We start from the raw sequence: 24,740 nt of genomic DNA on the forward strand, positions 1-24,740 counted from the left end.
ATATGTGGGGGGGAAAGGGTGGGGGGATCAGGATATTGAATTGGATGATCAGTCATGATCAAAATGATGGTGATGATTGGTGGAGCAAAGGGCCGAATGGCCTCCTCCTGCTTCTAGTTTCTCTGTCATGTTTTTGCTTTATTTGCAGAGCTGCAGCTTAAACCGAAACACCTCCCGTACAAGCTGTGCAGGCAGTGGCCAGATCTCCTCTACCGCTTCACCAAGTGCCCTGTCGATGACATTGTTCACGGTAGGTGCCGCACCGGTCGGCAGTTTTGGTGAGAATTCCGAGGTGCCGGCGGTGACAGTGAGCATCGGGCGGTTACCGCTCCCCGTATCCTACACTCCCATCGTCCCCCGGAGCCCATTGTCATCTCGCCCCACTCACCAATAGCTTAAAAAGTTTATTTATTAGTGTCACGAGTAAGGCTTACATTAACACTGCAAGGAAGTTACTGTGGAAATCCCCTAGTCGCCACACTCCGGCGCCTGTTCGGGTTACACTGAGGGAGAATTTAGCACCCTAACCAGCACGTCTTTCGGACTGTGGGAGGAAACCGGAGCGACCCGGAGGAAACCCACGCAGACACGGGGAGAACGTGCAGACTCCGCACAGTCAGTGACCCAAGCCGGGAATTTAACCCGGGTCCCTGGGGCAGAGGCAGCAGCGCTAACCCACTGTGCCACTCAATAGTATGCTTCACTAACCCTGGAGAATAGAATCATAGAATTCGTACAATGTAGAATGAGGCCATTCAGCCTATCGAGCATCGACAACAATCCCACCCTATCCCCATAACCCCACAATTTACCCTGCTAATCCCCCTGACACTAAGGGGCAATTTAGCATGGCCAATCCACCTAACCTGCACATCTTTGGACACTAAGGGATAATTTAGCATGGCCAATCCACCTAACCTGCACATCTTTGAACACTAAGGGATAATTTAGCATGGCCAATCCACCTAACCTGCACATCTTTGGACACTAAGGGATAATTTAGCATGGCCAATCCACCTAACCTGCACATCTTTGAACACTAAGGGATAATTTAGCATGGCCAATCCACCTAACCTGCACATCTTTGGACACTAAGGGGCAATTTAGCATGGCCAATCCACCTAACCTGCACATCTTTGAACACTAAGGGATAATTTAGCATGGCCAATCCACCTAACCTGCACATCTTTGGACACCAAGGGGCAATTTAGCATGGCCAATCCACCTAACCTGCACATCTTTGGACACTAAGGGATAATTTAGCATGGCCAATCCACCTAACCTACACATCTTTGGACACTAAGGAGCAATTTAGCATGGCCAATCCACCCAACCTACACGTCTTTGGACAATCCACCTATGTCTCTAGTTAGTTCCTGACCAGAGTCTAATTGCCTCCACTTACAACAGGTCACACTGGACAGTAACTCTTTCCCTTCCTCCACCCCACATTCCTTAACCCAAGGGCACTGAGACCAATTGCAACATAGACGAGACTAGCTACTGAATGATGGGGGAAGGGAAAGGCCACTGAGGTGAGTGAAACCACACTGAAGCAACAACTTGATCTTATTCCAAGCCTGCGAATGATTGTAACAGAAGAAGATAGAAAGAATGATTTGCCCCAGTTAGTGTTGCGCCCTAGGTGACGTGCTCGGTTTGATAGCCTAAGCAGCGGTGCCTGAACTCGAGCCGGGTGAGCGCTGAGATTGGCATTGGCACCCTTGTGCTCAGAAGGGAAGGCATTGGCTATCGTACGTGGCTGGAAGGTAACCCCCACCTTACTGGGTGTGTGGACATTGGAGAACGGCTCGGCTCATCACTGGGTTTTGCCCCCCATGGTTAAATAGGATCATAGAGGTCTACAGCACAGAGGCGATGGCCCAGTGGTATTATCGCTAGACTATTAATCCAGAAACTCGGCTAATGTTCTGGGGGACCTGGGTTCGAATCCCGCCACGGCAGATGGTGGAATTTGAATTCAATAAAAAATATCTGGAATTAAGAATCTACTGATGAGCCATTGTGGGAAAAACCTATCTGGTTCCCTTTAGGGAAAGAAATCTGTTGTCCTTGCCCCGGTCTGGCCTACATGTGACTCCAGAGCCACAGCCATGTGATTGGGGCATAGATCAGCTAGGTGGTCGATAACTTTTCCCAAAGGTAGGGGAGTCTAAAACTAGAGGGCACAGGTTTAAGGTGAGAGGGGAGAGATACAAAAGTGTCCAGAGGGGCAATTTTTTTCACACAGAGGGTGGTGAGTGTCTAGAACAAGCTGCCAGAGGTAGTAGTAGAGGCGGGTACAATTTTGTCTTTTAAAAAGCATTTGGACAGTTACCTGGGTACGATGGGTATAGAGGGATATGGGACAAATGCGGGCAATTGGGACTAGCTTAGGGGTTTGAAAAAAAAGGGGCGACTTGAAGAAGTTGGGCCGAAGGTCCTGTTTCCATGCTGTAAACCTCTATGACTCTCAACTGCCTCTGGACAAGGGCAACTAGGGATGGGCAGTAAAAGCTGTCCAGCCAGCGACGCCCATGTCCCACGGATGAATTTTTAAAAAAAGTAAAAGGCCCTTCGGCCCATCGGGTCTGCGCCAGTCAAAGACAAAGCACCCAACTATTCTAATCCCATTTTCCAGCACTTGGTCCATAGCCATGTGTACCTTGGCATTGCAAGGGGCCCATCGATATACTTCTCCTCGTGGGTGGAAAATGTCATTAAGGTGGACACTTAGGGGCAATTTAGCACGGCCAATCCACCTCACCTGCACATCTTTGGACACTAAGGGGCAATTTAGCACGGCCAATCCACCTCACCTGCACATCTTTGGACACTAACGGACAATTTAGCACGGCCAATCCACCTAACCCGCACATCTTTGAACACTAAGGGGCAATTTAGCACGGCCAATCCACCTAACCTGCACATCTTTGGACACTAAGGGACAATTTAGCACGGCCAATCCACCTAACCTACACATCTTTGAACACTAAGGGACAAGTTAGCATGGCCAATCCACCTAACCTGCACATCTTTGGACACTAAGGGACAATTTAGCATGGCCAATCCACCTAACCTCCACATCTTTGGACACTAAGGGACAATTTAGCACGGCCAATCCACCTAACCTGCACATCTTTGGACACTAAGGGACAATTTAGCACGGCCAATCCACCTAACCTACACATCTTTGGACACTAAGGGACAATTTAGCACGGCCAATCCACCTAACCTGCACATCTTTGAACACTAAGGGATAATTTAGCATGGCCAATCCACCTAACCTGCACATCTTTGGACACCAAGGGGCAATTTAGCATGGCCAATCCACCTAACCTGCACATCTTTGGACACTAAGGGATAATTTAGCATGGCCAATCCACCTAACCTACACATCTTTGGACACTAAGGAGCAATTTAGCATGGCCAATCCACCCAACCTACACGTCTTTGGACAATCCACCTATGTCTCTAGTTAGTTCCTGACCAGAGTCTAATTGCCTCCACTTACAACAGGTCACACTGGACAGTAACTCTTTCCCTTCCTCCACCCCACATTCCTTAACCCAAGGGCACTGAGACCAATTGCAACATAGACGAGACTAGCTACTGAATGATGGGGGAAGGGAAAGGCCACTGAGGTGAGTGAAACCACACTGAAGCAACAACTTGATCTTATTCCAAGCCTGCGAATGATTGTAACAGAAGAAGATAGAAAGAATGATTTGCCCCAGTTAGTGTTGCGCCCTAGGTGACGTGCTCGGTTTGATAGCCTAAGCAGCGGTGCCTGAACTCGAGCCGGGTGAGCGCTGAGATTGGCATTGGCACCCTTGTGCTCAGAAGGGAAGGCATTGGCTATCGTACGTGGCTGGAAGGTAACCCCCACCTTACTGGGTGTGTGGACATTGGAGAACGGCTCGGCTCATCACTGGGTTTTGCCCCCCATGGTTAAATAGGATCATAGAGGTCTACAGCACAGAGGCGATGGCCCAGTGGTATTATCGCTAGACTATTAATCCAGAAACTCGGCTAATGTTCTGGGGGACCTGGGTTCGAATCCCGCCACGGCAGATGGTGGAATTTGAATTCAATAAAAAATATCTGGAATTAAGAATCTACTGATGAGCCATTGTGGGAAAAACCTATCTGGTTCCCTTTAGGGAAAGAAATCTGTTGTCCTTGCCCCGGTCTGGCCTACATGTGACTCCAGAGCCACAGCCATGTGATTGGGGCATAGATCAGCTAGGTGGTCGATAACTTTTCCCAAAGGTAGGGGAGTCTAAAACTAGAGGGCACAGGTTTAAGGTGAGAGGGGAGAGATACAAAAGTGTCCAGAGGGGCAATTTTTTTCACACAGAGGGTGGTGAGTGTCTAGAACAAGCTGCCAGAGGTAGTAGTAGAGGCGGGTACAATTTTGTCTTTTAAAAAGCATTTGGACAGTTACCTGGGTACGATGGGTATAGAGGGATATGGGACAAATGCGGGCAATTGGGACTAGCTTAGGGGTTTGAAAAAAAAGGGGCGACTTGAAGAAGTTGGGCCGAAGGTCCTGTTTCCATGCTGTAAACCTCTATGACTCTCAACTGCCTCTGGACAAGGGCAACTAGGGATGGGCAGTAAACGCTGTCCAGCCAGCGACGCCCATGTCCCACGGATGAATTTTTAAAAAAAGTAAAAGGCCCTTCGGCCCATCGGGTCTGCGCCAGTCAAAGACAAAGCACCCAACTATTCTAATCCCATTTTCCAGCACTTGGTCCATAGCCATGTGTACCTTGGCATTGCAAGGGGCCCATCGATATACTTCTCCTCGTGGGTGGAAAATGTCATTAAGGTGGACACTTAGGGGCAATTTAGCACGGCCAATCCACCTCACCTGCACATCTTTGGACACTAAGGGGCAATTTAGCACGGCCAATCCACCTCACCTGCACATCTTTGGACACTAACGGACAATTTAGCACGGCCAATCCACCTAACCCGCACATCTTTGAACACTAAGGGGCAATTTAGCACGGCCAATCCACCTAACCTGCACATCTTTGGACACTAAGGGACAATTTAGCACGGCCAATCCACCTAACCTACACATCTTTGAACACTAAGGGACAAGTTAGCATGGCCAATCCACCTAACCTGCACATCTTTGGACACTAAGGGACAATTTAGCATGGCCAATCCACCTAACCTCCACATCTTTGGACACTAAGGGACAATTTAGCACGGCCAATCCACCTAACCTGCACATCTTTGGACACTAAGGGACAATTTAGCACGGCCAATCCACCTAACCTACACATCTTTGGACACTAAGGGACAATTTAGCACGGCCAATCCACCTAACCTACACATCCGAGGACACTAAGGGGGCCACCTGGGTGAATGGGAAATGTGTACGTCGCTCTTTTGCTTCCTATCCTAACGATATCTCGATCTCTGACAGATGAACCATCGTTGCAGTTTCGGAAGAATGTGTTCTTTCCAAAAGGCAAGGAGTTACAGGTGGGTTCTGACCCAACTGGTTGCTGTGACACCAAGTGCGCATCCGGTAACTTATTAATCAGCTGAATTCTCCATAGAAAATAGGGGCAGGAGGAGGCCATTCGTCCCTTCGAGCCTGCACCACCATTCTATATGATCATGGTTGATCATGCACTTTCAGTATCCCACTCCCACTTTCTCTCCATTCCCACCTTGATCCCTTTGGCCGCAAGGGTCACGTCCAGCTCCCTCTTGGACATAAATTCATAGAATCCCTACAGTGCAGAAGGAGGCCATTCGGCCCATCGAGCCTGCACTGACCACAACCCCACCCAGGCCCTATCCATAACCCCACATATTTACCCTGCTAATCCACCTAACCCGCACATCTTTGGACAGTGGGAGGAAACCGGAGCACCCGGAGGAAACCCAATGTGTCGCCATGCGAGGTAACCCAGGTCATAAAATCAAGAATCCTACAGTGCAGAAGGAGGCCATTCGGCCCATCGAGTCTGCACCGACCACAATCCCACCCAGGCCCTATCCCCATTACCCCTTAACCCCATGTATTTGCCCTAGCTAGTCCCCCTGAAACTAGGGTCAATTTAGCATGGCCAATTAACCTAACCCGCACATCTTTGGACTTTGGGAGAAAACCGGAGCACCCGGAGGAAACCCACGCAGACACGGGGAGAATGTGCAGACTCCGCGCGGGCAGTGACCCGAGGCTGGAATTGAACCTGGGTCCCTGGTGCTGTGAGGCAGCAGTGCTAACCCACTGTGCCACCGTGCCGCCCCTAACCAACCGCCCCCAACAACTTTCTGTGGTAGAGAATTCCACAGGTTCAGAACTCCGAGTGAAGAAGTTCTTCCCCATCTCAGTCCAGAATGGCTTACCCCTTATTCTTAGACTGTGACCCCTCGGTCTGGACCTCCCCAACATTGGGGACATTCTTTCTGCATCTAGTCTGTCCTGTCCCATCAGGATTTTAGATGTTTCTATGAGATCCCCTCTCATTCTTCTGAATTCCAGTGAGTACAAGCCCCAGTCGATCCAGTCTCTCTTTATATGTCAGTCCTGCCATTCCAGGAATCAGTCTGGTGAACCTTCTCTGGACTCCCTCAATATGTGGAGATGCCGGCGTTGGACTGGGGTGGGCACAGTGAGAAGTCTCACAACACCAGGTTAAAGTCCAACAGGTTTATTTGGCAGCACAAGCTTTCGGAGCCTCGGGCTCCTTCTTCAGGCGAGTGGGAGTTGTGTTCACAAACAGGGCATATAAAGACACAAACTCAATTTACAAGATAATGGTTGGAATGCGAGTCTTTACAGGTAATCAAGTCTTAAAGGTACAGACAATGTGAGTGGAGAGAGGGTTAAGCACAGGTTAAAGAGATGTGTATTGTCTCCAGCCAGGACAGTTAGTGAGATTTTGCGAGCCCAGGCAAGTCGTGGAGGTTACAGATAGTGTGACATGAACCCAAGGTCCCCGGTTGAGACCGTCCTCATGTGTGCGGAACTTGGCTATCAGTTTCTGCTCAGCGACTCTGTGCTGTCGTGTGTTGTGAAGGCCGCCTTGGAGAACGCTTACCCGAATATCAGAAGCTGAATGCCCGTGACCGCTGAAGTGTTCCCCGACTGGAAGGGAACACGTGATGCCATCATCTCACGTGAGAACACCATCCACCAGGTACACGGTACCTACTCTTGCGACTCGGCCAACGTTGTCTACCTGATACGCTGCAGGAAAGGATGTCCCGAGGCATGGTACATTGGGGAAACTATGCAGACGCTACGGCAGCGGATGAATGAACACCGCTCGACAATCACCAGGCAGGAGTGTTCCCTTCCAGTCGGGGAACACTTCAGCGGTCACGGGCATTCGGCCTCTGATCTTCGGGTAAGCGTTCTCCAAGGCGGCCTTCACGACACACGACAGTGCAGAGTCGCTGAGCAGAATCTGATAGCCAAGTTCTGCACACATGAGGACGGCCTAAACCGGGATCTTGGGTTCATGTCACACTATCTGTAACCCTCACGACTTGCCTGGACTTGCAAAATCTCACTAACTGTCCTGGCTGGAGACAATACACATCTCTTTAACCTGTGCTTAACCCTCTCTCCACTCACATTGTCTGTACCGTTAAGACTTGATTACCTGTAAAGACTCGCATTCCAACCATTATCTTGTAAATTGAGTTTGTGTCTTTATATGCCCTGTTTGTGAACACAGTAAGAAGTTTAACAACACGAGGTTAAAGTCCAACAGGTTTATTTGGTAGCAAAAGCCACACTAGCTTTCGGAGCGCTGCCCCTTCGTCAGGTGAGTGGGAGTTCTGTTCACAAACAGGGCAGATAAAGACACAAACTCAATTTACAAGATAATGGTTGGATTGCGAGTCTTTACAAGTAATCAAGTCTTAAAGGTACAGACAATGTGAGTGGAGAGAGGGTTAAGCACAGGTTAAAGAGTCTCCAGCCCGGACAGTTAGTGAGATTTTGCAAGCCCAGGCAAGTCGTGGGGGTTACAGATAGTGTGACATGAACCCAAGATCCCGGTTTAGGCCGTCCTCATGTGTGCGGAACTCGGCTGTCAGTCTCTGCTCAGCGACTCCTGTTTGTGAACAGAACTCCCACTCACCCGACGAAGGAGCAGCGCTCCGAAAGCTGGTGGCTTTTGCTGTCAAATAAACCCGTTGGACTCCGACCTGGTGTTGTGAGACTTCTTGCTGTAGGTAGGTACATCCACAGTGCTGTTATGGAGGGAGTTCCAAGGTTTTCTCAGTGACAAGAATGCATTGTAATATATTTCCAAGTCAGGGTGGTGTGGAGGGGAATTTCCTGTCTGTGGTGTCTCCAGGCATGTGTCCAGAGGGGCCCTGTTTGTGAACACTAGTCCTCACCCGCTCTCTCCACTCACATTGTCTGTACCTTTAAGACTTGATTAACGCCGCAATGAAGTTACTGTGAAAATCCCCTAGTCGCCACACTCCGGTGCCTGTTGGAGTCAATGCACCCTAACCAGACTGTGGGAGGAAACCGGAGCACCCGGAGGAAACCCACGCAGACACGGGGAGAATGTGCAGACTCCACACAGACAGTGACCCAAGCTGGGAATCAAACCTGGGTCCCTGGCGCTGTGAGGCAGCAGTGTTAACCCACTGTGCCATCATAAAGCGGACCAAAATGGAAGCAGTTGAAGGGGGCGGGTAGGGGGCGGTGCGGGATCTTAAACTCGCCATAGAATGGCCAACGCCAAGAAGGAGCAGCGCTCCGAAAGCTTGTGCTGCCAAATAAACCTGTTGGACGTTAACCTGGTGTTGAGAGACTTCTTACTGGACTCCCTCAACAGCCAGAATCCACAATGTCCCTCTTCTCTCCTCCCCGCAAAGGTTTTCCTGATTTTAAAACGGGGTTTGAGTCACGAATGTTTAATTTGTTTGAAATTTCAGATCGAGGACGAGGGCATTCTGCGACTGTTGTACGAAGAGGCTAAGTTTAATATCCTGCAGGGCAGGTACCCTTACGACATGGAGGATTGCCTCAGGCTGGGTGCCCTCACTTGTCGAATCGAGCTCGGCCCCTTCGATCAAGATCAGCACAACCTGGCCTTCATCAGGTGAGGGGGACATTGATGCTAAGACAGTGGGCAAAAAGTTTAAACTTTATTTATTAGTGTCACAAGTAAGCATGTGCAATAGCACCGTACTGTGCTGCCCAACTAGCAGGGTAGAAAGTAAAGTTAAAAATGTATTTATTTAGTCATAAGTAGGGCTTACATTAACGCTGCAATGAAGTTACTGTGAAAATCCCCTAGTCGCCCACACTCCGGTGCCTGTTCGGGTAACACTGAGGGAGAATTTAGCACGGCCTGATGCATAAGAACTAGGAGCAGGAGTAGGCCATCTAGTCCCTCGAGCCTGCCCCGCCATTCAATAAGATCATGGCTGATCTGAAGTGGATCAGTTCCACTGACCCGCCTGATCCCCATAACCCCTAATTCCCTTACCGATCAGGAATCCATCTATCCGTGATTTAAACATATTCAACGAGGTAGCCTCCACCACTTCAGTGGGCAGAGAATTCCAGAGATTCACCACCCTCTGAGAGAAGAAGTTCCTCCTCAACTCTGTCCTAAACTGACCCCCCCTTTATTTTGAGGCTGTGCCCTCTAGTTCTAGCTTCCTTTCTAAGTGGAAAGAATCTCTCCACCTCGACCCTATCCAGCATCTAACCAACACATCTTTTGCGCTGTGGGAGGAAACAGGAGCACTCGGAGGAAACCCACGCAGACACGGGGGGGGGAGAACGTGCAGACTCCACACAGACAGTGACCCGAGCCGGGAATCGAACCCGGGTCCCTGGCGCTGTGAGGCAGCAGTGCTAAACCCACTGTGCCAACCATGCTGCCCAACTAGCAGGATAAAAAGTAAAGTTAAAAGTTTATTTATTCGTCACAAGTAAGGCTGACATTAACGCCGCAATGAAGTTACTGTGAAAATCCCCTCGTCGTCACACTCCGGCGCCTGTTGGAGTCAATGCGCCCTAACCAGACTGTGGGAGGAAACCGGAGCAACCGGAGGAAACCCACGTAGACACGGGGGGGAGAACGAGCAAACTCCGCACAGACAGTGACCCAAGCTGGGAATCGAACCCGGGTCCCTGGGCGCTGTGAGGCAGCAGCGCTAACCCACTGTGCCACCATAAAGCGGACCAAAATGGAAGCATTTGAAGGGGGCGGTGCGGGATCTTAAACTCACCATAGAATGGCCAACGCTTAGTGTGTGTACAAACCAACATCATTATGGTTTCCCACACACTTTCCTTTCAATTGTTGAGTGGGTGGCAAAACATGGAAGATAAATGGTTGCAACAGAGGCAGTGTGCGTCTTGCATCTTGAAGTGAGTTTCACAAGTTTAAGTTTAATTATTGGCGTCACAAGTACGCTTACATTAACACTGCAGTGAAGTTACTGTGAAAATCCCCCCTAGTCGCCACACTCTGGTGCCTGTTCGGATACGTAGAATCCCTACAGTACAGAAGGAGGCCATTCGGCCCATCGAGTCGGCACTGACCACAATCCCACCCAGGGCCCTATCCCCGTAACCCCACACATTTATCCTGCTAATCACCTGACACTCGGGTCAATTTAGCACGGCCAATGTACCTAACCAGCACGTCTTTCCTCCCACGGACTGTGGGAGGAAACCCACGCAGACACGGGGGGGAGAATGTGCAGACTCCACACAGACAGTGACCCGAGCCGGGAATCGAACCCGGGTCCCTGGCGCTGTGAGGCAGCAGTGCTAACCCACTGTGCCACCGTACTGCCCCCCCCCTGGAGTACAGTACAGGAATAGGCCCTTTGACCCATCATACCAGCGCTGGCTCTGAGCTGTCCCCTTCAATTCATTCTCCTATCAACGCCACGTTATAAAGTTATCTGGTTACTTGCTCCCTCAGACTCCTTGCTGTGTGCAAATCAGCTGCTGTGCTTCCGGCGTTGCAGTGAATAGATTCCTCTTCAGTGGCCGTAAAATGTTCTGGGGGACCCGGGTTCGAATCCCGCCACGGCAGACGGTGGAATTTGAATTCATAGAACCATAGAACATTACAGCACAGAAACAGGCCTTTTGGCCCTTCTTGTCTGTGCCGAACCATTTTTGTGCCGAGTCCCACTGACCTGCACCTGGACCATATCCCTCCACACCCCTCTCATCTATGTACCTGTCCAGGTTTTTCTTAAATGTTAAAAGCATTCACCACCTCATCTGGCAGCTCATTCCACACTCCCACCACTCTCTGCGTGAAGAAGCCCTCCCTAATATTCCCTTTAAACGTTTCACCCTTAACCCATGCCCTCTAGTTGTTTTTTTCTTCTTAATTCAATTAAAAAGTATCTGGAATTAAGAATCTACTGATGACCCATTGTCAGAAAAACCCATCTGGTTCCCTTTAGGGAAAGATCAACTTAATGCGAGGTAGGTCCATTCAAAAGTCTGACAGCAGCAGGGAAGAAGCTGTTCTTGAGTCGGTCGGTACGCGACCTCAGACTTTTGTATCTTTTTCCCGACGGAAGAAGGTGGAAGAGAGAATGTCCGGGGGTGTGTGGGGTCCTTGATTATGCTGGCTGCTTTGTCTGGAAAGCGTGCAAGAAACAATACTTTTCACTGTATACTAATACATGTGACAATAAATCAAATCAAAATCAAACTGATTTGCGACATTTTGATTTGATTTATTATTGTCACATGTATTGGGATACAGTGAAAAGTATTGTTTCTTGCGCGCTATACAGACAAAGCATACCGTTCATAGAGAAGGAAAGGAGAGGGTGCAGAATGTAGTGTTACAGTCATAGCTAGGGTGTAGAGAAAGATCAACTTAATGCGAGGTAGGCCCATTCAAAAGTCTGACGGCAGCAGGGAAGAAGCTGTTCTTGAGTCGGTTGGGACGTGACCTCAGACTTTTGTATCTTTTTCCCGACGGAAGAAGGTGGAAGAGAGAATGTCCGGGGTGCGTGGGGGTCCTTGATTATGCTGGCTGCTTTTCCCCTGAGGCAGCGGGAAGTGTCGACAGAGTCAATGGTTGGGGGGCTGGGTTTGCGTGATGGATTGGGCTACATTCACGACCTTCAGTAGTTTCCTGCGGCCTTGGGCCCGCACGGGAACATGCATATGCAGGCAGACGCGCACAGCTTGGAGTAACCTGCCGTGTGAAATGTTTTCAGGGAGAAAGTTGACTTGTTCCTTCCCGCTCACCTGTGCAAGAAGCACGGCGGGTTCCTGGCGGCGCTGCGGACCCGTGGAGCTAAACAGCACAGCTACGAGGAGGGCCTGCTGGAGTCCTTCAGGCAGCTGGTGGACGACGCAGCGTGCGAGGAGGCGGAGGCGCTGAAGCTCCACTACCGGGCTTACCTGGAGAAGTGTCACCTGCTGCAGTATTACGGGTAAGATGGAGGGGACGTGTGGGTGGTGTCCCAATCCTTTCAGACTCCGAGGACGGGTTTCACAGACAGATATAAAGAACAGAACATAAGAACATAAGAAATAGGAGCAGGAGTAGGCCATCTAGCCCCTCGAGCCTGCCCCGCCATTCAATAAGATCATGGCTGATCTGAAGTGGATCAGTACCACTTACCCGCCTGATCCCCATAACCCTTAATTCCCTTACCGATCAGGAATCCATCCATCCGCGCTTTAAACATATTCAGCGAGGTAGCCTCCACCACCTCAGTGGGCAGAGAATTCCAGAGATTCACCACCCTCTGGGAGAAGAAGTTCCTCCTCAACTCTGAATTAAACCGACCCCCCTTTATTTTGAGGCTGTGTCCTCTAGTTTTAACTTCCTTACTAAGTGGAAAGAATCTCTCCGCCTCCACCCTATCCAGCCCCCGCATTATCTTATAAGTCTCCATAAGATCCCCCCTCATCCTTCTAAACTCCAACGAGTACAAACCCAATCTCCTCAGCCTCTCCTCATAATCCAAACCCCTCATCTCCGGTATCAACCTGGTGAACCTTCTCTGCACTCCCTCCAATGCCAATATATCCTTCCTCATATAAGGGGACCAATACTGCACACAGTATTCCAGCTGCGGCCTCACCAATGCCCTGTACAGGTGCATCAAGACATCCCTGCTTTTATATTCTATCCCCCTCGCGATATAGGCCAACATCCCATTTGCCTTCTTGATCACCTGTTGTACCTGCAGACTGGGCTTTTGCGTCTCATGCACAAGGACCCCCAGGTCCCTTTGCACGGTAGCAACAGAAGAAGTGTACAGCACAGGAACAGACCCTTCGGCCCTCCAAGCCCGTGCTGATCATGATCCCCTAACCAAACTAAAAAAAAAACCCTTCTGCCCTTACTGGGTCCGTATCCCTCTATTCCCTCCCTATTCACGTACCTTATGAGGATAGGTTGAGGGAGCTCGGCCTTTTCTCCTTGGAGAGACGAAGGATGAGGGGGTGACCTGGTAGAGGTGTATAAGATGTTGAGAGGTATTGATCGAGTGGACAGTCAGAGGCTTTTTCCCAGGGCTGAAATGGTTGCCACAAGAGGACACAGGTTGAAGGTGCTGGGGAGTAGGTAGAGAGGAGATGTCAGGGGTAAGGTTTTCACTCAGAGGGTGGTGGGTGCGTGGAATGGGCTGCCGGCAACGGCGGTGGAGGCGGATTCGATAGGGTCTTTTGAGAGGCTTTTAGATAAGTACATGGAACTTAGTAAGATAGAGGGTTATAGGTAAGCCTAGTAATCGCTAAGGTAGGGACATGTTCGGCACAACTTTGTGGGCTGAAGGGCCTGTATTGTGCTGTAGTATTTCTATGTATCTATGTTTACCCATCCAGATGCCCCTTAAATGTTGTTAATGTGCCCGCTTCCACCACCTCCTCTGGCAGCGCGTTCCAGGCACCCACCACTCTCTGCGTGAAAAACTTCCCCCCCGCACATCTCCCTTAAACTTTCTCCCTCTCACCTTGAACCTGTGCCCCCCCCCCCGTGTAATTGACACTTCCACCCTGGGGAAAAAGCCTCTGACTATCCACCCTGTCTGTGCCTCTCATCATTCTGTAGACCAGGTCTCCCCTCAGCCTCCGTCTTTCCAGTGAAAACAATCCCAGTTTGTCCAACCTCTCCCCATAGTCAGTTTGAAACGCTTGTGTTTTCCGACCTTTAATGGTTTCCTGCCTTGTTACGGTATTCCTGGGATGTTGTTCCCTGAATTCTCCTGGCGCTCTGTGATTAAGTTGAAGTTTATTTATCAGTGTCTCGAGTAAGGCTTACATTAACACTGCAATGAAGTTACTGTGAAAATCCCCTGGTCGTCACACTCTGGCGCCTGTTCGGGTAACACTGAGGGAGAATTTAGCATGGCCCAATGCACCCGAACCAGCACAGTCTTTCAGACTGTGGGAGGAAACCAGAGCACCCGGAGGAAACCCACGCAGACACGGGGGGGAGAACGTGCAGACTCCATAAGACCATAAGACATAGGAGCAGAAGTAAGGCCATTCGGCCCATCGAGTCCACTCCACCATTCAATCATGGTTGATTTCAACTCCATTTACCCGCTCTCTCCCCATAGCCCTTAATTCCTCGAGAAATCAAGAATTTATCAATTTCTGTCTTGAAGACGCTCAACGTCTCGGCCTCCACAGCCCTCTGTGGCAATGAATTCCACAGACCTACCACTCTCTGGCTGAAGAAATTTCTCCTCATCTCTGTTCTAAAGTGACTCCCTTTTATTCTAAGGCTGTGCCCCCGCGTCCTAGTCTCCCCTGCTAATGGAAACAACTTCCCTACGTCCATCCTATCTAAGCCGTTCATTATCTTGTAAGTTTCTATTAGATCTCCCCTCAACCTCCTAAACTCCAATGAATATAATCCCACAGACAGTGACCCGAGCCGGGAATCGAACCCGGCTCCCTGGCGCTGTGAGGCAGCAGTGCTAACTCGAGAATTGAGAGCATGATGATGGGCTATTTGACAGATTTTCCTCTCCGACAAGCAGCTCAACTCATTTTATCAGCATAATCTGCCATTTCTTTCACTTGTTAATCGAGCCGCCCCCCTTAAATATCTCTGCATCGCCTATTCCATGGGGCAGTGAGACCACTCTGTAGATACAGAAGCTTCTCCTGAACTTCCTACTGGACTTATCAGTGAAAATCTTATCTCAAAAAAGCAGCCAGCATAATTAAGGACCCCACGCACCCCGGACATTCTCTCTTCCACCTTCTTCCGCCGGGGAAAAAGATACAAAAGTCTGAGGTCACGTACCGACCGACTCAAGAACAGCTTCTTCCCTGCTGCTGTCAGACTTTTGAATGGACCTACCTCGCATTAAGTTGATCTTTCTCTACACCCTAGCTATGACTGTAACACTACATTCTGCACCCTCTCCTTTCCTTCTCTATGAACGGTATGCTTTGTATAGCGCGCAAGAAACAATACTTTTCACTGTATGTTAATACATGTGACAAATTAAATCCCGAGCTGTAACACTACATTCTGCACTCTCTCCTTTCCTTCTCTATGAACGGTATGCTTTGTCTGTACACCGCGCAAGAAACAATACTTTTCACTGTATACCAGTACATGCGGGCAGCGCAGTGGTTAGCACTTATGCCTCTCAGCACCAGGGACCCGGGTTCGATTCCCAGCTTGGATCACTGTCTGTGTGGAGTTTGCACATTCTCCCCGTGTCTGCGTGGGTTTCCTCCGGGTGCTCCGGTTTCCTCCCACAGTCCAAAGATGTGCGGATTAGGTGGATTGGCCATGTTAAATTGTCCCTTAGTGTCCAAAGATGTGCAGGTTAGGTGGATTGGCCATGTTAAATTGCCCCTTAGTGTCCAAAGATGTGCGGGTTACGTGGATTGGCCGTGCTAAATTGTCCCTTAGTGTCCAAAGATGTGCGGGTTAGGTGGATTGGCCATGTTAAATTGCCCCTTGGTGTCCAAAGATGTGTGGGTTAGGTGGATTGGCCATGTTAAATTGTCCCTTAGTGTCCAAAGATGTACAGGTTAGGTGGATTGGCCATGCTAAATTGCGCCTTAGTGTCAGGGGGACGAGCTAGGGTAAATGCATGGGGTTATGGGGATAGGGCCTGGGTGGGATTGTGGTCGGTGTTGACTCGATGGGCTGAATGGCCTCCTTCTGCACTGTAGGATTCTCTGATTCTATGTGACAATAAATCAAATCAAAATATTTCAAGCCCCCCCCAGTTTTGGATTCTGATCACTTGTATCTCTGCTTTATCAGGCCCTTCCATCGTTTTTAATGGCCACCTCCCCTGCACCTTTTCCTTGCTAGAGAAAATGACCTCTAACCCAGGATCTTGCCTGATTGTTGAGAGCTCTCAGTCCTGGTGCCATCCTGGTCAATCTTTGTGCTTTGTTCACTTCTTGTTTCAGCTCTGCGATGTTCACCGGGGAGATTGATAAGCCGGCTCAGAGCTTCCTGCATCGGAATGGGCGGAAACTAGTGACCATAGCCATCAGCCTGGATGGTGTTTCACTCATGGACAGCAAGGAAAAGGTGATGTTTAATCATAGGATCCCTACAGTGCAGAAAGAGGCCATTCGGCCCATCGAGTCTACACCGACCACAATCCCACCCAGGCCCTATCCCCATAACCCCACATATTTACCCTGCTAATCCCCCGCCTCGTCACTCGGGTCAATTTAGCACGGCCGTGCATAGCGGTGCTAACCACTGTGCCACCGTCCCTCAGTGCACCCGCTCACATTAACACTGCAATGAAGTTACTGTGAAAATCCCCCAGTCGTCACACTCCGGCGCCTGTTCGGGTTACACTGAGGGAGAATTTAGCACCCTAACCAGCACGTCTTTCGGACTGTGGGAGGAAACCGGAGCACCCGGAGGAAACCCACGCAGACACGGGGGGGGAGAATGTGCAGACTCCGCACAGACAGTGACCCGAGGCCGGGAATCAAACCCGGTGTCCCTGGCGCTGTGAGGCAGCAGCGCTAACCCACTGTGCCACCCCCATATGTTTTGATATAGACGGGATGGTCAAATGGGCAGCTAATGCAAACACGGTGGCACAGTGGGTTAGCACTGCTGCTTCACAGCGCCAGGGACCCGGGTTCGATTCCCGGCCTTGGGTCACTGTCGGTGCGGAGTCTGCACGTTCTCCCCGTGTCTGCGTGGGTTTCCTCCCACAGTCTGAAAGACGTGCGGGTTAGGGTGCTAAATTCTCCCTCAGTGTAACCCGAACAGGCGCCGGAGTGTGGGCGACTGGGGGATTTTCACAGTAACTTCATTGCATTGTTAATGTTCGCCTACTTGTGACTCTGATAAATTTTAAAAAATGGAATTTAACCCTGGAAAGTGTGAGGCGGTACACTTTGGAAGGAATAATTTGACAAGGAAGTATTCAATGAATGGGAGGACGTGAGGAAGTTCTGTGGAACTAAGGGACCGTGGCGTGTTTGTCCACAGATCTCTGAAGGTGGAAAGGCAGGTTAATCGGGTGGTGAAAAATGCACATGGAACACTCGCCTATATCAGTCAGGGTATAGGTTACAAAGGCAGAGAGGTCATGATGGAGTTGTATAGAACTTTGGTGAGGCCACAGCTGGAGCACTGTGTGCAGTTCTGGTCTCCACATTATAGGAAGGACGTGATCGCACTGGAGGGAGTGCAGAGGAGATTCACCAGGACGCTGCCTGGGATGGAGCATTTAAGTTATGAAGGGAGGTTGGATAGGCTGGGGTTGTTTTCTCTGGAGCAGAGAAGACTGAGGGGGCGACCTGATTGAGGTGTTCAAGATTGAGAGGGGCGTGGACAGGGTGGAGAGGGAGCAGCTCTCAGTTGAAGGGTCAGTTACGAGGGGACACAAGTTAAAAGTGAGGGATGGGGAGGTTTAGAGGGGATTTGAGGAAAAACCTTTTTACCCAGAGGGTGGTGAGGGTCTGGAATGCGCTGCCTGGAGGCGGGATGCCTCACATCCTTTAAAAAGTACCTGGATGAGCACTTGGCACGTCATAACATTCAGGGCTATGGGCCAAGTGCTGGCAAGTGGGATTACATAGAACATCGAACAGTACAGCACAGTACAGGCCCTTCGGCCCACGATGTTGTTCCGAGCTTTGTCTGAAACCAAGATCAAGCTATCCCACTCCCTATCATTCTGGTGTGCTCCATGTGCCTATCCAATAACCGCTTGAAAGTTCCTAAAGTGTCCGGCTCCACTATCACTGCAGGCAGTCCATTCCACACCCCAACCACTCTCTGTGTAAAGAACATACCTCGGACATCCCTCCTCGATCTCCCACCATGAACCCTACAGTTATGCCCCCTCGTAACAGCTACATCCACCCGAGGAAATAGTCTTTGAACGTCCACTCTATCTGTCCCCCTCATCATCTTATAAACCTCTATTAAGTCACCTCTCAACCTCCTCCGCTCCAAAGAGAAAAGCCCTAGCTCCCTCAACCTTTCCTCATAAGACCTACCCTCCAAACCAGGCAGCATCCTGGTAAATCTCCTCTGCACTCTCTCCAGTGCTTCCACATCCTCCTTATAGTGAGGTGACCAGAACTGCACACAATATTCCAAATGTGGTCTCACCAAGGTCCTGTACAGTTGCAGCATAACCCCACGGCTCTTAAACTCCAACCCCCTGTTAATAAAAGCTAACACACTATAGGCCGCCTTCACAGCTCTATCCACTTGAGTGGCAACCTTCAGAGATCTGTGGATATGAACCCCAAGATCTCTCTGTTCCTCCACATTCCTCAGAACCCTACCTTTGACCCTGTAATCCGCATTCAAATTTGTCCTCCCAAAATGAATCACCTCACATTCATCAGGGTTAAACTCCATCTGCCCCCCAGCTCTACATCCTATCAGTGTCTCTTGCGTGGGAGTTGAGGTGTTTCTAATGTGTCGGGTGCAGACTCGATGGGCTGAAGGGCCTCTTCTGCGCTGAGAGATTCTATGATTGTCGCCTTGGTGGTTGCAAAACGAAATTGGTACGTGGTGTTGCCTCAGGAATGTTCCATCAAGGTCATGTGATTAAATCCATCGCAGACTCGTCCCTCTTCCAACACTTGCAATAAATGGCAGAGTCATCAGGAGTATAGAAACACAGAGGGACCTAGGTGTGCAAGTCCACAAATCCTTGAAGGTGGCAACACAGGTGGAGAAGGTGGTGAAGAAGGCATATGGTATGCTTGCCTTTATAGGACGGGGTATAGAGTATAAAAGCTGGAGTCTGATGATGCAGCTGTATAGAACGCTGGTTAGGCCGCATTTGGAGTACTGCGTCCAGTTCTGGTCGCCGCACTACCAGAAGGACGTGGAGGCGTTAGAGAGAGTGCAGAGAAGGTTTACCAGGATGTTGCCTGGTATGGAGGGTCTTAGCTATGAGGAGAGATTGGGTAGACTGGGGTTGTTCTCCTTGGAAAGACGGAGAATGAGGGGAGATCTAATAGAGGTATACAAGATTATGAAGGGTATAGATAGGGTGAACAGTGGGAAGCTTTTTCCCAGGTCGGAGGTGACGATCACGAGGGGTCACGGGCTCAAGCTGAGAGGGGCGAAGTATAACTCGGACATCAGAGGGACGTTTTTTACACAGAGGGTGGTGGGGGCCTGGAATGCGCTGCCAAGTAGGGTGGTGGAGGCAGGCACGCTGACATCGTTTAAGACTTACCTGGATAGTCACATGAGCAGCCTGGGAATGGAGGGATACAAACGATTGGTCTAGTTGGACCAAGGAGCGGCACAGGCTTGGAGGGCCGAAGGGCCTGTTTCCTGTGCTGTACTGTTCTTTGTACTTCCACAATCACTGAGTCGGCATGGATGTAGGCAGTGTGAGAAACTCAAACCTTGTGTGGTTCCACATTCGGTAATGTTCTGAGGTTGGAGTTGAGGCATGTTTCTGGAAAAGTGCGGAGAGAGCTTTACTCTGTATCTAACCCCGTGCTGTACCTGTCCTGGGGGTGTTTGATGGGAGACAGTGTAGAGGGAGCTTTACTCTGTATCTAACCCCGTGCTGTACCTGTCCTGGGAGTGTTTGATGGGGACAGTGTAGAGGGAGCTTTACTCTGTATCTAGCCCCGTGCTGTACCAGTCCTGGGGGTGTTTGATGGGGACAGTGTAGAGGGAGCTTTACTCTGTATCTAACCCCGTGCTGTACCTGTCCTGGGGGTGTTTGATGGGAGACAGTGTAGAGGGAGCTTTACTCTGTATCTAACCCCGTGCTGTACCTGTCCTGGGGGTGTTTGATGGGGACAGTGTCGAGGGAGCTTTACTCTGTATCTAACCCCGTACTGTAGCTGTCCTGGGAGTGTTTGATGGGGACAGTGTAGAGGGAGCTTTACTCTGTATCTAACCCCGTGCCGTACCTGTCCTGGGAGTGTTTGATGGGGGAACAGTGTAGAGGGAGCTTTACTCTGTATCTAACCCCGTGCTGTACCTGTCCTGGGAGTGTTTGATGGGGACAGTGTAGAGGGAGCTTTACTCTGTATCTAACCCCGTGCTGTACCTGTCCTGGGAGTGTTTGATGGGGGACAGTGTAGAGGGAGCTTTACTCTGTATCTAACCCCGTGCTGTACCTGTCCTGGGAGTGTTTGATGGGGGACAGTGTAGAGGGAGCTTTACTCTGTATCTAACCCTGTGCTGTACCTGTCCTGGGAGTGTTTGATGGGGGACAGTGTAGAGGGAGCTTTACTCTGTATCTAACCCCGTGCTGTACCTGTCCTGGGAGTGTTTGATGGGGACAGTGTAGAGGGAGCTTTACTCTGTATCTAACACCGTGCTGTACCTGTCCTAGGAGTGTTTGATGGGGGACAGTGTAGAGGGAGCTTTACTCTGTATCTAACCCCGTGCTGTACCTGTCCTGGGAGTGTTTGATGGGGGACAGTGTAGAGGGAGCTTTACCCATCCCCTCCATCCCTATTAAAAGGGAAGGATATAATTTTTGATGCAATCCATTATCTAAGGAGAGAGTGAGAGTAATGATGGATGGGTCATATGGCGGGATGCAGTAGTGTCGATTGAAGCAACTGCTCACACCCACTTGTGTTAATGTTTCTGAGGGTGCATTGACTTTCTTGGCCCAGTGGAGGGTGACGTTGCCTGGTGTAAAGATTTGCAAAGCACGAAGCTCCTCACTTTGGTGTGCTGGCTGTTGCTGAGTTGGTCCATAGTTGGAGCAGGAGCTGAATGCTACAGACCGCTTCAGCACCCCCAGCCTGCAGGGGAGGGGGAGACGTCGTCGGAATTCGTGCTTCGGACCTGTACCCAGCAACCTCTGCTGCCGCGTTCTCGTGTGGGTGCACAGTGAGAAATGCTTGGCCGAATGCTGCTCCGACACTCGCCACCCAGGTTCCCATTTGGGTGGCACTGCAGCCTCACAGACCTGGGTTCGATTCCCGGCCTCGGGTCACTGTCTGTGCGGAGTCTGCACGTTCTCCCCCCGTGTCTGCGTGGGTTTCCTCAGGGTATTTTGGTTTCGTCCCACAGTCCAAAGATGTGCGGGTTAGGTGGATTGGCTGTGCTAAATTGCCCCTTAGTGTCGGGGGAACTAGCTAGGGTAAATATATGGGGTTATGGGAATAGGGCCTGGGTGGGATTGTGGACAGTGCAGACTAGACGGGCTGAATGGCCTCCTTCTGTGCTGTAGGATTCTATGAAAATGTCCCTTAGTGTCCAAAGATGTGCGGGTTAGCTAAATTGCCCCATCGTGTCCAAAGATGTGCGGGTTAGGTGGATTGGCCATGCTAAATTGCCCCTTAGTGTCCAAAGATGTGCGGGTTAGGTGGATTGGCTGTGCTAAATTGCCCCTTAGTGTCCAAAGATGTGCGGGTTAGGTGGATTGGCCATGCTAAATTGCCCCTTAGTGTCCAAAGATGTGCGGGTTAGGTGGATTGGCCGTGCTAAATTGCCCCTTAGTGTTCAAAGATGTGTAGGTTAGGTGGATTGGCCGTGCTAAATTGCCCCATCGTGTCCAAAGAGATGCAGTTAGAGGGTCAAATATGTGGTGTTACGGGGATAGGTAACTGGGGTGGGCCTGGTAAGATACATCGGTCTGGACTTGATGGGCCGAATGGCTTCCTTCTGCACAGTGCTGACTCTGTGATTTGTACATTGGCCAGTGGAGGCAATCGGGGCATTAATGGAGCTGCAGTCAGTAAAGATTGGTGTCTTCAGATGTGGGGAGAAAGACCCTCGATACCTTCTGGAGCGGTCCTGCAGTTAAGAGTTAATTAAATTTTTAAAATTCATTCGTGGGACATGGGCGTCGCTGGCTGGGCCCAGCATTTATTACCCATCCCTAGTTGCCCTTGGAGGGCAGTTGAGAGTCAACCACATTGCCGTGGCTCTGGAGTCACATGTAGGCCAGACCGGGGTAAGGACGGCAGATTTCCTTCCCTAAAGGGAACCAGATGGGTTTTTCCCACAATGGGTCATCAGTAGATTCTTAATCCCAGATATTTGATTATTGAATTCAAATTCCACCATCTTTTTTTAAAGTAAATGTTTATTTATTAGTGTCACGAGTGAGGCTTACATTAATGAAGTTACTGTGAAAGTCCCCTAGTCGCCCACACTCCGGCGCCTGTTCAGGTTACACTGAGGGAGAATTTAGCACCCTAACCAGCACGTCTTTCGGACTGTGGGAGGAAACCGGAGCACCCGGAGGAAACCCACGCAGACACGGGGAGAACGTGCAAACTCCACACAGACAGTGACCCCAAGCCGGGAATCGAACCCGGGTCCCTGGCGCTGAGAGGCAGCAGTGCTAACCCACTGTGCCACCCTGCCGGGAATCGAACCCGGGTCCCTGGCGCTGAGAGGCAGCAGTGCTAACCCACTGTGCCACCCTGCCGGGAATCGAACCCGGGTCCCTGGCGCTGAGAGGCAGCAGTGCTAACCCACTGTGACACCCTGCCGGGAATCGAACCCGGGTCCCTGGCGCTGAGAGGCAGCAGTGCTAACCCACTGTGACACCCTGCCGGGAATCGAACCCGGGTCCCTGGCGCTGAGAGGCAGCAGTGCTAACCCACAGTACCAACCGTGCTGCCCCAAATTGCCCATTAGTGTCCAAGGATGTGCAGGTTAGGGGGATTAGAGGGGCAAATATGTGGGGTTACGGGGGTAAGGAACTGGGGTGGGCCTGGAGAGGGATTGGTGCGGACTTGATGGGCCAAATGGCTTCCTTCTACACAGTGCTGACTCTGTGATTCGTACATTGGCCAGTGGAGGCAATCGGGACATTAATGGAGCTGCAGTCAGTAAACATTGGTGGGATTGGAACCCGGGTCCCCCAGAACATTAGCTGAGTTTCTGGATTAATAGTCCAGCGATAATACCACTAGGCCATCGCCTCCCCGGAGTTGAGTTGATTTAAACTGATCGCCATTGGGAAAGTAATTAACGTCAAGTCTTCCCTTTCGCTCTATCCCAGTGCGTCCTCTTGGCCCTCTGTTTTCACGAGCTTTCGTGGGAATACACCTCCTCCGAGGATGAGGACACCGCTGACATCTTGTGGCTGGAATTCGACGGGGAGGAGGGAGGAGCAATTGTCAACAAGCTTCTGAAGATTTATTCCAAGCAGGTAAGGAGGAGGTGACGGCCTGCTCGGTGTGGGTCTTGGCCTGCCGCTAGGCGGAGTGCGTTTAAACATGCATTGAAGCGGGGGGAACCACATCCCCAATGTGGTCTCCCCCATATCGGAGAGACCAAGCATAGACTTGGGTGATCGCTTTGCTGAGCACCGTCGGTCCGTCATTTTAACACACGATCCTGCTCCCGTGTCCACATGTCTGTCCTTGGCCCTGCTGCAATAAGAACTAGGAGCAGGAGTCGGCCATCTTGCCCCTCGAGCCTGCTCCGCCGTTGAATAAGATCATAGCTGATCTTTTCGTGGACTCAGCTCCACTTACCTGCCCGCTCACCATAATCCTTAATTCCTTTAACTGTTCAAAAATCTATCTATCCTTGCCTTAAAAACATTCAATGAGGTAGCCTCAACTGGACAGGGAATTCCACAGATTCACAACCCTTTGTGTGAAGAAGTTCCTCCTCAACTCAGTCCTAAATCTGCTCCCCCTTATTTTGAGGCCATGCCCCCTAGTTCTAGTTTCACCCGCCAGTGGAAACAACTTCCCTGCTTCTATCTTATCTATTCCCCTCATAATCTTATATGTTTCTATCAGATCTCCCCTCATTCTTCTGAATTCCAATGGGTATAGCCCCAGTCTACTCAGTCTCTCCTCATAAGCCAACACTCTCAACTCTGGAATCAACCTAGTGAATCTCCTCTGCACCCCCTCCAGTGCCAGTATATCCTTTCTCAAGTAAGGAGACCAAAACTGTACTCCAGTGATCCAGTGAAGCTCAACGCAAACTGGAGGAACAGCATCTCATCTTCCGGCTGGGCAGTTTACAGCCTTCCGGTCTCAACATCGAATTCAACAACTCCAGATGATTCGCTCGACCCCACCTCCACCCCCTTGGTTTTCATTTCATTTCATTTTTAACTCTTCTCCACCTTTTATTTCTTTATTGTCTTCATTTTTCTCCCCCCGCTTCCCCTTTTCTACACTCTACCTCTGTCCCATCTCCCCCAACATCTTCACCTGTTTACCCTCTGATTTCAGCTTCTCTGCCGTTTGCCCATTCACACCTTCTATTCTCTCTACGGGCTGCCATTAGCAGCCTTTCCCCTGGTTTCTGTGGCTACGACTCATCTTTCATTCCCTCCCTCTGCAGTATAAA

General features: G+C 50.4%; 2 protein-coding genes across 2 annotated transcripts in view; both read left to right on the forward strand.

The window, feature by feature from the left end:
- Positions 1-24,740, forward strand: part of rce1a (Ras converting CAAX endopeptidase 1a) — a 325,304-nt gene that overhangs the window by 186,658 nt on the left and 113,906 nt on the right. The window lies entirely within an intron of this gene.
- frmd8 (FERM domain containing 8) overlaps positions 1-24,740 on the forward strand; it is a 48,089-nt gene that overhangs the window by 8,945 nt on the left and 14,404 nt on the right. Inside the window, exons 3-8 of the mRNA XM_078200938.1 lie at positions 149-250; positions 5,444-5,502; positions 8,935-9,101; positions 12,214-12,432; positions 16,400-16,523; positions 23,428-23,577. Of these exons, the coding sequence (XP_078057064.1) occupies positions 149-250; positions 5,444-5,502; positions 8,935-9,101; positions 12,214-12,432; positions 16,400-16,523; positions 23,428-23,577 (821 nt within the window). The remainder of the gene's footprint in view (positions 1-148; positions 251-5,443; positions 5,503-8,934; positions 9,102-12,213; positions 12,433-16,399; positions 16,524-23,427; positions 23,578-24,740) is intronic.

Source organism: Mustelus asterias, chromosome 33 (assembly GCF_964213995.1).
Source record: "Mustelus asterias chromosome 33, sMusAst1.hap1.1, whole genome shotgun sequence".
In the NCBI taxonomy this organism is placed as follows: domain Eukaryota; kingdom Metazoa; phylum Chordata; class Chondrichthyes; order Carcharhiniformes; family Triakidae; genus Mustelus; species Mustelus asterias.